The sequence below is a fragment of the Parathielavia appendiculata genome (assembly GCF_033297405.1).
Source record: "Parathielavia appendiculata strain CBS 731.68 unplaced genomic scaffold N657scaffold_8, whole genome shotgun sequence".
Lineage (NCBI taxonomy): Eukaryota > Fungi > Ascomycota > Sordariomycetes > Sordariales > Chaetomiaceae > Parathielavia > Parathielavia appendiculata.
Window position 1 is genome coordinate 107,815 of NW_026944227.1, and position 13,272 is coordinate 121,086.

Sequence of the window (13,272 nt, forward strand, 5' to 3'; positions counted from 1 at the left end):
CTCCTGCCACTATCCGTAGACTCTTGTTTTGAGCTTTTCCAAGCGCCTTGGTGATCCCTCTCGTTGCTGGCTCAACCCCCCTTCTCGGTGGGGTTGCTGATCCAGTAATACATAAAGAACCTTCGTTTCCCGGTCAGTGAGGTCATTCTTGTCGGGCGTCTTCCTCTGTCGACAAGTAATGGGACTCAGAGGCTTACAGAGGCAAGTAGCTGAAGACATGGGTTTTAGGCTTGCTTTGCGCGCATGCGAGCTTTGAGATTATCAAGGGAGCCCAGGCGCTCCATTTTTGGCATGAGGCCATAGACCATGTCAAAAGTAGAAGCGATCTGCCGAATTGTTTTCCGATCTCCCAAATCTAAGTCTTGTAGGTCAGCGCTGGTGATCCGGCGAGCGTGGGGTACGATCCTTACACTTCTTGATGCCGACTGCTGAGGTGTCGGCAATGATGACTGCCGTAAACTCGGCGGCATTGGCATACGACGTGCCTTCCCACGGCTCGGTGCCTTCGCCCCAATATCGCAACGTTCTGTTCTTGGGATCCCAGACCTGGAAGAAGGGACTCAGGACAGGGTCCATAAAACCGCCGATCAGGATGTGGATGCCTTTGACTGTGCTCTTGGTCTCGAGATGGGCCTTGACGTGAATCATTGGATCTTTGCGAAAGAGATCCCCGAACTTGAGTTTGGTGTAGTCCAGAGCCCAGTCACTGGCAACGTATCGGGGCACACCAGTTTCATCACGGGCGTCGCTCAGTTTCTTCTGCCTGTCTACCATGAGGTCGTCGGCACCGAGATAGGCACAGACAACAACATCACAGCCACTGACAAAAGGCTTGATGGTCGCGTCGTCAAAGGCCTCGCCTTTGAAGAGCTGCAGCCGAGGCGATCCGGCCAGTGCTGTGGGGACCTTGGACGGGTCACGAGCGTAACCTCCAAGGACAAGGTTTGGTTTTTCGAGAAGCTTCAAGGAGAGAATACGACCGAATTTACCGGTGATACCGGCCAACCAAATGGTGAGGGCGCGTATTATGCAAGAACACTGATGAAAAGAAGAACACTGATGAAAAGAAGAACACTGATGAAAAGAAGAACACTGAGAAGAAGAAGACAAAGGCGAAGGGGGTAGTGGGGCGATGAATCTTGATTCTTGTCACTCGATCTAAGGCGACTACTTATACAGTGGCCTATGAGACTCGGATCCTGAGACCGTTCGCACTAATCAAAGGTGGTCGTTTACTAAGCCTGGGGCGACGACGACACGTGCGAACAGACATAGAGAGAAAAGGTTACCTAAGCTTCTGCGATGCTTCAACTTCATCGGTGTCCGATGTTTGCCGGAATTCACACTTCGAGCTGGGACGTGCCCTCACACCCCAATGAACCTTGGAGCGCCGGTCGCTGCCCAAGCGTTTCTCAACCATCGCCAGTAACAGGTATTTTAATCTGGAGAAGGCAGTCACATGGCGAGTTCTTGTCCACCACTCGTCAATTCACGTCTTCACGACTTGCACCATTTTTCACCATGTCTTGGGCTCTTCTCATCACCGGTGCCACCGGGAAACAAGGTGGTGCTGTTATCGACGCTCTCCTCGCTGGCGGTCTTTGGATTTTCTCCTCCTTGCCGTCACCCGCAACGCACAGGCTGCCAGCGCCAAGCGCCTGGCTGCCAAATCTCCTTGCGTCAAGCTCGTCGAGGGCGACCTTGACTCGGTTCCGGCTCTCTTCCAATACGCCCAGAAGGTTGGCGGCAGCCTGCCACTTTGGGGCGTCTACTCTGTTAAGGTGTCTATGGGTAAAGGCGTCACACTAGACGGGGAGGTGAAACAAGGCAAGGCAACTATTGACGAGTCGATCAAGGCCGGGGTCCAGCACTTCGTGTACAGCAGCGTTGAGCGGGCCAGTGACGAGAGATCCTGGTGCAACCCGACCCCGTGCCGCACTTCAAGACGAAACAAGAAATCGAACACCATCTCGGCAACTCGACTGCAAACGGCAAGAGCACCATGGGCTGGACAATCCTGCGACCAGTCATCTTCATGGACAACCTCGTTCCAGGATTCCCGCGCAAAATTCTCCTCACCATGCTCCGCGACACCATGAAGGACAAGCCGTTGCAGTGGGTGGCCACCAAAGACCTCGGTTTCTTCGCCGCCCAGGCTTTCACCACCCCAGCGCTTGAGACAGAAAGGCAGTGGGTCTGGCTGGCGACGAGTTCCTTTGCTCAACTGAGCCAGGCATTCGAGAAAGCCACGGGACAGCCGGCCGGAACGACGTTCAGCCTGCTCGGAAAGGCATTGAAACACGACGTGTCGGAAATGGGCATCATGGTGGACTTGTTCAGGGACGACGGATACAAGGCCAGCCTGCCCGAAATTCGCGAGCTGCATCCCAACGTTACAACCATGGAGACATGGCTGAGAGAGTGCATTCGGCAAACCCATGTGATCGGCAGGCCGAGTGTGGAGGGGGAGAACTGTTCGTAATCGAGTGTAACTACTGTAGCAAAGTGAATTTTGCTCTTCTGCATCCCTGCTAAGTGACAGTGTGAGACATCCACCTCAGCAATGATTCTTTGAGCTAGTGAATTAGTCATAGGCTTGCCGGCCTCCCGGGCTCCGGGACGTGACGTGATGGATACGGTGGAGGGGTGCTCTTTAGGTTCAGGTGTCCGATGAATCGTGAACTGCGACCAAGCTACTGTACCTACCTTATCTAAGCATGATGTGGAAGACCGATCCGCGGCACAACACCGGGCTCCGACGAGCTTCGAAGTGGGGCCCTCAGTGGCTTGGCGCGGTCTGGAGATGATGAGTTACCCGCGATGTCTCCAAGCCAGCGGCCCAGGCTTTGGAAAGCAAAGGTGTGGAGTTGAAAGCGGTTATGTACACCTCAGGATAAATAATCCTAGCGTGTGACTTCCCCTGCCCTAAGCCAAAACAGCAAAAGATCTGCGCAAGTGCCAGTACAGTCGAAACCACGCAATTTTCTATTGCAAATGAAGTATCAGTACGGGATACGACCCCCTTCGTTCTCAATGACCATTTGCAGCCGTCTAGGCATTGAGTGCGCAAGCCTGTAAAGGGAATCAGGGTGCACAGCATCCCAAGCCTCCTGAATAACCTGCTTAAGCCCCGCACGCGAAAGGCCCTGTATATCGTAGTGTTCTTCAATCCAGTTTTTCATCCAAGCCCATACATTTTCAATGGGGCTTAAATCTGGGCTTCGAGCTGGCCATACAATAACCTCAAGTCAAGCGCTGCAAGCAGTCTCCTAGTTGAACGTGCTGAGTGTGAGGCAGCGTTATCTTGCTGGAAAACAAAGCCCCCGTTTTCCTCGCAAAATCTATGGACCAAAGGGACGATAAACTGCTGATATTTCTCAGCAGTAATACCGCCATACTCCTTCTCCCAGAAAAAGGAAGGACCTTTGGTCCTTCCTGCAAAAGGCCCCCAAATCATCCAGCCATGAGGCTTGGTTCCTATTGGCGCCCACGTCTCTGGATCCTCCGTATCGTGGATGGTAATCCATTGCTTCCACATTGGGTTGTTAGTTGCCCACGTTTCGTCAGAAATGAGCACTCGTTCCCAATCTTCAGGACGAGGACGCAATGATAGTGCTCGTATGCGAAGGCAAGACGGGTAGCCTTGTGGCAATCTGTATGGTAGACTCGCCGTGGTCGTATTGCCCTTGTGTAGCCGATGGACCGTAACGCAGTCGTGATGGCATGCTCCCCGTAGAGCTAACTCAAGTCACGAGATCGAGGTCCGTCCTGGACTGGAAATCTTTTGAGAAGCCAGGGATGTAATACCGCAAATCAGCCCATGGCAGCTTGCGGTGGAGGGGGTCGGCACTGAGGAATTCGATAAGGGCATTCTTCTCAGGGGTCTTGATAACTGGCTTACAGCCGCGATCGCATTTTCGTGGGGTGCGCGGGCCAGTTACGGCATCTTGCACTTGGTGGACTGTCTTGCCAGTAGCCTGGGCTATCTTCAAGTAGTCCCACTTACAGTGCTTGCGCAGGGCTCGGATTTCAATCTTTTCGTCGCGCGTAAGAGGTTTTGAATGCCGTAAGCCTCGAAGGACTGGGCCCAGTGGCCGGACCTGGCCCTGTGTATGAAGACGGTAAAATCGCTGGGCTGCAGGCGAGGCGTGGAGATCTTTGTTGTGGTTGATCAGGGCGCTGATTTGCATAGTTGGTTGAATGTGGTCGGGTCGCTTGTTTGCTAGCTGGTTTACGCTATACACATGCGGTGGTGGCCGGTGGACTCGGCTTGTTTATCCTGAGATGTATTTTCTCATAGAAACTGCTAGAAGAGTAACCTTGGTAAAAGTTGCGTCAATGGCACTAAAAGAACTAGATCTAAGTGGGGTGAAGTCTCGCACTAGAATTATTTATCCTGGAGGAGGTGTACTCAGCCTGTTTTGTTGTGTGACAATCGTGAGCATCACTGATGCGAAGAAGGCCGACATGAGCTCGAAAAGGAAGAGGTGACAGGCAAGAAGGGACGGTTTGTGTCAATAGATGCGGAGACTTACAAGAGTTTTACTCCTGGACCGATGGCCCAGGAATTGCTGGAGGATTACTTGTTCATTGAGGATCCAGGTTAGATTGGTGGCAGGAGCCTGAAGGAAAGTCGGGATCTTCTGGCTGAAGCAAGACTGCAGCCGACCACTTGGAAGGACTTTCTTGGAGAAGAACGAGGGCGTCTTTCAGTCGGTAGTCCAGATACCTGCCAACCCAATGACTTATAATCCCCTAGGTCAGTGAGCCTTGAGAGTGCTGTCGCAGCACATTAGAGAAAGCACGCGCCCGGTCGAAAGGGGATGCTTTGCTCCGCCACGGTCGGTTTCTGTTTGGGTGGGCCCCTGTGGCTGAGCATGCCACCCCCCGCAATCGCGAGATCATGGTGGCTGCTCCGCCCGCTCACTAACTTCCATTGCTTCATTCGGACCGCATGTGAAGATCACAGATGCTCAAGGCTCACCTCAAGGCAAAAAAAGCCAAAACTCATGATCTCGCTTTGGTCCGGTGTCGCATGTGGATGGCGACAAAGAATTAGACAATTAAAGATGTGGATGCTATAAAGAACAGATTCAGTTTGCTCCTGGCTTGTTCCAAGAACAAAACGAATCGCATTGTTTCTGGCAGGCGCCGCAATCATCCGTGTCTGCTGCGCCGGCACCTTACATTGCGCTCCAGCTTGCGATATTCTACAAGTTGTCCTTCAGCTTCTTTTCCACACTGAAGAACAAGCAGTTTTGTACTTTCCATCATCAACGCCCACAACACCAGTTCATCGCCATGTCATCCTTGTTTGGGTCGCTCAAGGACAAGCTGTCCAAGAAGTCGCGCTCGCGGTCGCCGAGCCCAAACCCCTCGTTCGCATCGCGGGGTAGCGCTCCCATAACCCAACTCTCCGCCGACGCCACCAAGCCCGGCGCCAACGACCCACCTCCGCCCCCCTACTCGGCCATCGCCCCGACTGGCGCCGGCCCCGGCCCCCCGACAATCACCATCAACTCTCCCCGCCAACCCTCCCCGGCTCCGTCCTTCTCCTCAGCCCGTTCCAACCCAAGCATCAGCTCTCCCGAAGACCCTTACGCCTTCCTCTCCTCCTTCGACACAATCTTCCTCCTCGACGACAGCGGCTCCATGGCAGGCCGCTCCTGGCGCGAGGTCAAAGACGTGCTGCTCAAGATCACGCCCGTCTGCACGTCCCACGACGCTAACGGCATAGACGTCTACTTTCTCAACGCGCGCAATCCCGCCGCTTCCTCCTCAAGATTAGGCGATAACCCGGCGAGCGGGTTTTGCAATATCACAACAGACAAGCAAGTCGAGAAGCTATTTAAGAGCGTCCGCCCGGGGGGCGCCACGCCGCTAGGGACACGAATCAACGCCATCCTCAAGCCCTATCTAAGAGAGTATGAGCGGCAGATCGCACGGACAGGCAACCCCGAGTCGTGCGGCGTCAAGCCCGTCAACATGATCGTCATCACCGACGGCGCGCCGACCGACGACCCGGAGTCGGTAATTATTTCAATCGCCAAGAAGCTGGATGCGCTCGAGGCACCGCCGTATCAGGTCGGGATCCAGTTTTTCCAGGTTGGAAACGATCCCGAGGCGACCAAGGCGTTGAAGGAGCTGGATGATGGGCTGTCAGAGCAGGGGGGCGGGATTAGGGATATGGTTGATACAGTTTCGTGGGAGGGCGGCGAGGGCGAGAGGGTGCTGTCGGCGGATGCGATCCTCAAGGTGGTGCTGGGCGCGGTGGTCAAGAGGTTAGACCGGAGGAGGCTGAGTGGCGAGTCGAGGAGGAGGAATCATCTGGCGCCGTAGGCTTCTTCGAAAGAGGAATGGTTGGGGCGTTAGGAGTTGAGGACTTGCATGATTCCAAAAGCGGGTTGGGCGGAAGGTGTGCTGCATGTATTTGGTGGTTGGTATCGAATTCAGCGCCAATTGCTCTCAATGCAGGCGACCGCCATACACGGGCAGTAAGTCATCCCTGTTAGTACTCCGTTTATGGGGTTAGCGAACGAACCAGCTTCGGACTCGGATTCAGGCCCGTCAGCACCGCCCGTTTCAGACGGGCAACTGAGCTTAGCAACAACAGCGTTGTTGAGAAAGTTGGCTGAGGTGAGCCCGAGGGAGTCGAAAGAGGGCATGCCGAGGCCGGGGATTCTGTGCTCGGCCGTCGACGGAAATAATGCTGCTGCCTCTGGTCGTTTGGCTCGCGAGCACATCACCGGTATGACCAATGCCATGATCGGGAGAGCGTCTTGCTGATTGACACATCGATGGTGAGGTTGTGACCTTCTCCTTAATTCTGATCCGTGGACAAAGCTAAAAAGAAGACCAAAAGAAAAAAAGAAAAATCGAATATGCGGCTCCCAGAAACGGGTTTCGAAAGATTGGGGATTGGAGCGTCTTAGGCCAGCTCACGGTCACATCCGGTAAAAGGCACGAAATGAGTTCGTTCACAGCAGGCCTTCTTCTAATGAAACCACCCGAAACATAGAGCCTTATAAACTCCAATCAAAACCACAACGGAGGGCTGAAGGGGACTAACCAATCCATGACAAGGCACCAGGCCCCCCTGATGATCACAGCGGGCTGAACAGGCTCTCAATATCCAGCTTGACGACTGCCAAGTCCGGAGGGCTAATCCTACAATAAGCCTTCGAATAATGAACGTGAATCGAATCGCATCATAACTCATTACCTTATCCTGTCCTGCCTGTGCAAAACCGCCCATACAATGCCCAAAACCATACACCAGACCTGTATTGTAATGTACAACACAATGTGGGACTCGTCCCAATCAGTACCAAATACCCCAAAGCAGTTCTCCATAACGCCTACCTACTCCTTTCCTTCGCCTTCTAGCCATTCAGAGCTGTTCCAATGCCCACGACACAGAAGAAGCCATGCAAAACCGCAAGTCAACCCCTGCTCCCAACAAGATCAAACACACAAAACCAGCCGGCAGCCGCATCAAGCAAAGCTATCCTCAGCCGGCCACCGCGCACTCCTTTCCTCGACAACAACGACCTCCTCCTCCCCGCCATCATTGACCTTGACAAGCCCCTTTTCCTTCATGGCAAGCCAGACGACATCCCCCTCGGCACTGCCCCCATCCCGGCCATATTGTTCTAATCTCCTCAGCACAAGCCCATCCAGTTTCCTGACCCTCGCACACCTCTTCCTGACCATCGTCTCCCACAGCCTCCTCCTCACTCTCGTATCCATATCCAGCCTCGCACAATACTTTTCATCCCTCCCAGCGTCCTGATCCCCCAGCACAAACGTCTCACCTCCCTCCTCTCCCCCATCGCCCTCAACTTCTTTCTCGCTGCCCCGCTGAACAACCACCCCCTGCATGGTGGTAGGGGCATAAAATCCCTGCGTGAGCGGATTATCCCTCACATCCAGCACAGTAAGATGTCTCCACCCCTCCAGCGCCTTCACCAGCCCGGCCGGATCAGCCAACCGATTCCCGGCCACAAACAGCCTCTTCAGTCTTGGCACGGCCCTCAACGCTCCCACATCGCTCAGCGCATTCATATTGAGATTGCACACCCTCAGATTAGGCATCATCAACCCCACCTCCTCCGGCAGCTCCCCCAATCCACAATTTGCCAGCTCCAACAACTGCAGATTCAGCAGATCAATCTTAGGCGCAAACCCGTCTTCCCCAAGCAAGTTACCCGAGAGGTACAGCTTGCGGACTTCATACGCACGAGACAGCAGGTACGACAGGTCCAGCGGCTTCTCGCCGCGCTGTTCGCGTAGCGAGAGGCTGTCGATGCGGCGGGCGCGGGAGAAGCCGGCAATCTGGACGAGGGCGTTGCGGTCTGCGTGGAGGAGGCGGAGGTGGGGCAGTTTGGCGACGTTGAGGGTCGTGAGCTTGTTGTCGTCTAGACGCAAGTAGCGGAGGGTGGTCATGGGGTGGGAGTCCGACGAGGACTCGATGGAGAAGGTGGAGAGGCGGTTGCCTTCGAGATTGAGCGAGCTGAGGGATGGCAACTGGCCAACGTGGGCGATCCGCGTGATTTGATTGTTCTTCAGGTCCAGGTCGGTGAGTTGGTGCAGCGTGTTTCCGTCGAGGTCGATCTCATCGATCAGGTTGCCCCTCGCGCGGAGCGTCTGCAGACCCTTGTGGAACTTGATGCCGTCCAGGCTCGTGATCTGGTTGTTGTCCGCTTTCAGACTTCGCAGGTGGATGAGGTTCTGGAATGCGGCAAGGCTCGTGAGGCCGTTGTTTGAGACGTCGACATATTGCAGATTGATCAGGTGGTTCCAGGCCGTAAGGCTCGATAGCTGGTTGTGCGTCATGCGCAGGTGGCGGACCGACGAGGGGACTCCCCCAAGATTCCTAATCTTGTTCTTGGAGACGTCGAGGCTCTCGAGCTGCCCACAAAACTCATCCAGCGCATGGAGAGCACTCAGGCCCTTCTCGCGCAGCTCCAGTTCCTGCATGTCTTCCCAATACGGCTCGAAGGGCTCCACCTCCGCCAGCTTCTCCACGAGCTCCCGCATGCTTATCGACATGACACGCCTGGACTGATCGCCCGTGACAAGGCGATGGTTGTCGACCACGTAACTGGCTTCCATAGGCAGCGTTTCCTCGGCATGATGGATCGTGAACTCCGAGAGCGGACTGAGAGAGAAGGTGCCAACATACTGGCTGATGACATGAGCGGCGTCTACCCCAGCGGCTGGACAGCTCGGAGCCCGTGCTGGCGTTGCGACCATGAAACTGAGGCTGACTTGCCGTCCGCTCTCGTCACGGTTCGCAATACTGTAGTCCCCCAGGACGCTAAGCTCCATCCCTGAAGCCGCCTCTTGATATTGTGCTTGATTCAACCCAGAGTCCTCCTCCCGCTCCTCAATCCGGGACACGGGCCGGGCCATCAGAGACTTGCCCCTAACGCTGAGGTGGCGCGGCGGGCCCCGAGAACTGCTGCGAGGCCTGGCCGACTTGTCTCCGGTTGCTGTGCGAATCGACATTACCATCCGGCCCCTAGCCGATAAGTCTTGGGTTTCACCGCTCTGGTCGGGAATGCTATCCTCCGACAACATGTCACGGATGCCGGCCGCGTCTTGAATCACAGATGCAACAGGGGAAGAGAAGCTAATGGTGAGTCGCCTAGGCTCTTTTACTTGGCCTTCATGGATGTTTATTTCGTGCTCGACGGCTTCCTCAGCCCGTGTAGGAATCGAGTGTCGAAATGGCGCACGCGCCTCACCGGCCGCGTCACTCGCCCGCCTTGTAAAGGACGACATCCTTGGGGACCTCGAGGGGCTGATCTGTGTAGCGCCTGGGAGGAGGTCCTGCAGGGCAAGCTCCTTCTTCCCTGTCAACATCAGGTTCTGCATTTCCTTGGTGACATCAACCGAGAGATCAGGAATTCCGGCGAACGGGTCGTCCTCGCTCATCTCAAACTGCGAGAAACTCTCCTTTGACTCTCCCGACCCCTTCCTCTTGACCCATATGTTGCGCTGCCGGTCCAGGATCATATTTCCAACCTGGTCTGGAATCAGGTGTGACACACTTTCAGGCATGATCGTCTTCCTTGCCTCGGAGCCTCTTGATGACCCTCTCGATGAACCAGTTGGAATACCCGTGCTTTGAGTGTTGAAGCCGGCGGAGCCCTGTGAGGGCATCCCATCGCTGAGCTGATTTTCAGCTTGCTGCTGTTGCAAATCGGGGTTTCGTGAGAGTTGAACGTTTGGCGGGTCGCTGATTGTGCCGGCAACCCAGTCCGAAGTGCAACTTTGCCTGTCGTTCCTCTCGTCAACAACCTCCTGTGCCGCTGAAACGTTCTGTCTCGTAAGCCTAGCCGAGCGCACGGATGAAGTGATCATATCACCCATGTCACCCGTCTCCTCGTACTTCTTGAGCTGCTCAGCAAGCACTGGGTTTTCTTGCTTCGTGGACATGCGCGTGAGAGGAGGGCGTCCCTCGCGGCTGGGTGGACGTGAAAATCGCTCTAGAGTCGACTCCTCAAAGGAACCATCCAGCTCTGGAGACGCCTGGGCCCTCTCCTCATCGGACTCCTCGACGCTGGCCAGGCCGCTCGGCAGACCGGCCTTGCTGCGGATCATGGCCATGATCTTATTAGCCTCATTGATGAAGTCCTCGGTCTTGATGGATGGCTTTCTGTTAGTCTCCATTGCGGTGCCCACTGGGAGGGCGACGTGAGTTTGTGAGAGCCTGCTAGAACGAGCCGGTGATCTCTCGATCTCGGCAAAGGGCTGGCGCTCCCGCTGTAGCGAGGATCTCTGGCTTGGTGTCGGCGTCCGAGGCCGCAATGCTGGGCGGGCATGGGGATCTGCCATATCGTCGCGGTCACCACTCGCGTCCTCCTGAAACCTGCCAAGAGCCGACTGCATTTGCTGGTGCGACAGGTGAACTGAGTCGAGTATCGAAGCAAGATCTTCGGTCACGTAGGAAACATCAGACCTGTGTAAAGTCCTTCGTCTCTTCGGGGTTGGATCTTTTGTTGGCGATGTGCGCGGCCGCTTGCTTTCGGGTCCGGATGCGTCTCTCCGACCGCCATGAGGTTGGAGCAAGTCGACATATCCAGGGAACGAAGCTCTGCCAGGGCGTCGCGAAGGATGGGAGGTCGTAGATTTGCGCCGCCGGTTCACTACGATATCCGGTGCCTCAGATGGTGAAGAATTATGAGTGAGATCGAAGATGGGCTGGTGCGAGGCAAGCATGGAGTCTTCCTCGGGCTCCCGGTTCTCCTTGTTCCCATCCAAGCCGGTGACGTCGCGGGAAACATGCGAAAACTCGTCGTTGAATTCATATCCATCGAGCTCTCCAGCGCCAAACCTGTTGGCATAGGTGGAGCGCTGATCGTATCCTGGCGGGGGAAGCAACCTAGACGGGCTGTACTCGTCCAGTCGACTGTCGGGGTCCACGGCAATGGAAAACGAGCTGTCAGCTGCTTCCCCATGCATTTGACTCAGTCGCCTCAACAGTGTCTGGCTCGTGAAGGTATCGTAGGGTTGAAAGAGCTTCAGTGGGCTGCCGGGGCTGAGGTTCACGGGCGCATGACGTTTCTCGGGACTTGGATCGGGAACACGAGGGAGGTCCGGGCTGTCGGCGGGGACGAGCTCAGAAGAGGCCCAGCGCTCAACCCTGACAGTTGGAAACTGCTTCGGCGTGCTCGCCTGCAGGGACTCTTCTGGATTCAGTTCGGAGCTGTCGTTGAGAGCGGAGCTCAGCATGCGGTTCCGGAAAGACCCCTCTTCGGATCGGCCGCCCCTCTGAAAATTGACAAACCCGTCCAGCCTCGCGCAATCCTGCGTGGTTTCTATGTTACGTGATGCCACGCGGTTTGCGGCAAAGTCCCCATTGGGACCACCCGTGAGGAGCATCTGGTTCTGCCGCAGCTTCTCCAGCCGCTTTCGAAGCTCGTCCGGAGGCAGCTCTGCTGGGCCGAAGATGGTTTTGCCATTACTAGCCTGGCGCATCTCGAGGAGGATCGGACTGAAGTCTTCATGGCGTATGTCGCTCCGGCCACTGACCTTGCGCGACTCGCCATCCGCGCCATCGGACAGTCCCGTCTGCTCTAAGTTGGGGAGGGGGCGGGAGAAGTAGTCCTGCGGCATGTTGAATTCGGATTGTCTGCTTGCGTCGGTGGGTTCTTCTTCGTCAGAGCGTCTATATCGCATGCCTGTGGGCGCCCGTTTCGGCGGCTGCGGGGGCGGCGGTTCTTGTGTCGAGTCGTCCGCCTGGATTTCGACTGTCGACGGATCACGGCGACACAGGGCCGGGCTGGGTGGTACCGTCACATCCATTTGCGACTCCTGCTCGTTATGGGAATGCTCTGCATGCCCGTCTCTTGATGGACCTGGCGTGGCCTGTGGCGGCTTGAAGATATTCTCCAGCCCTGTTCCTGCCGACGTAAACAAGTCCCGCTGTTCGCCGTAGGACAAATCGCCGTACACTAGCCGTCGCTTCCACTCAGGTGTCTCGCCCCCCTTTCCCTTAGCCTGCGAGGCGCTCATGGACTTGCGGTGGAATGTTTTGCGAACAACTGAGTTGGTTGTCGAGGTCGAGGTGGACCGATGAAGGCATGCATGGCAGTCGCGAACACCGGGACTTGGACTTGGGCTCAGCTCCTGAGCGAGTTTGGACGGGGTGCGGCGAGACAGGGCGGCCAATCGCTCATTGATGTTTCGTTCGCTCAGAATGTTGCTGCTGCCGTTGCTGCTGTTGCTCACGCCGCTGTCGGGGGCATGTTGTTGGGATTTCTTGGTGTGGGGACTCAAGCGCGGGATCCTACTAGGCGTCTTTGGCTTGGGCGGCAGCCTCGTGTCTGGGGAGGGGGAAGGAGCAGCTTCCGCAAAGGACGCGTCGGCGGGCGATCCGGGCTGCGACACCCAGTCCTCGGACAGGGAGTCTAGCCAGGCGTGCCCCATTGCAACACGGAGTGGGAATGGGGTGGATATCAATGTTGGTCCTGGGTACGTCTCGGAGGGAGGCGGCGCTACCAGGCTGTCATGGAGGCGTTGGATCCCGGAGTTTGGAGTTGGGACGGGGACTGCTGGTTTGCGGATCCGCCGTATGTGGGCTATTTGTTGTTTTTAAAGCGTCAAGTCGTGTCGCAATTCGGCGCAGCCGTGTAGCCCTGATTGCCGGCGCATTAAAGGTTGAATTCGGTCATGGCATGGAGCTGAAGTACCCAAAAAGGAGATCACTGTAATCGTACTTCAAAAATGCTGGCTTGGGTTATCGGCAACGCCACTGACAGAACA

At 55.9% G+C, this 13,272-nt stretch overlaps 4 protein-coding genes across 4 annotated transcripts; 2 read left to right on the forward strand and 2 right to left on the reverse strand.

Annotated features, from left to right (window-relative positions):
* Positions 1-224: 224 nt before the first annotated feature.
* N657DRAFT_574658 (uncharacterized protein) lies at positions 225-1,020 on the reverse strand (the record flags this gene model as incomplete). The annotated part of the gene is made up of 3 exons (XM_062789045.1): positions 225-355; positions 411-633; positions 715-1,020. Coding segments are annotated over 3 exons (660 nt in total), but the record flags the coding sequence as incomplete, so codon positions are not given.
* A 573-nt stretch (positions 1,021-1,593) lies between these two features.
* Positions 1,594-2,683, forward strand: N657DRAFT_646258 (uncharacterized protein). Its single transcript, XM_062793088.1, has one exon. It carries the CDS (start codon positions 2,003-2,005, stop codon positions 2,480-2,482), a length of 480 nt encoding a protein of 159 aa, XP_062646321.1. The 5' UTR covers positions 1,594-2,002; the 3' UTR covers positions 2,483-2,683.
* A 2,969-nt stretch (positions 2,684-5,652) lies between these two features.
* N657DRAFT_575401 (uncharacterized protein) lies at positions 5,653-6,339 on the forward strand (the record flags this gene model as incomplete). Its single annotated transcript, XM_062789102.1, has 1 exon — positions 5,653-6,339. One exon carries the CDS (start codon positions 5,653-5,655, stop codon positions 6,337-6,339), a length of 687 nt encoding a protein of 228 aa, XP_062646322.1.
* An 865-nt stretch (positions 6,340-7,204) lies between these two features.
* N657DRAFT_646263 (uncharacterized protein) lies at positions 7,205-13,255 on the reverse strand. Its single transcript, XM_062793089.1, has one exon. The coding sequence runs from the start codon at positions 12,934-12,936 to the stop codon at positions 7,495-7,497; it is 5,442 nt and encodes a 1,813-aa protein (XP_062646323.1). The 5' UTR covers positions 12,937-13,255; the 3' UTR covers positions 7,205-7,494.
* Positions 13,256-13,272: the final 17 nt, after the last annotated feature.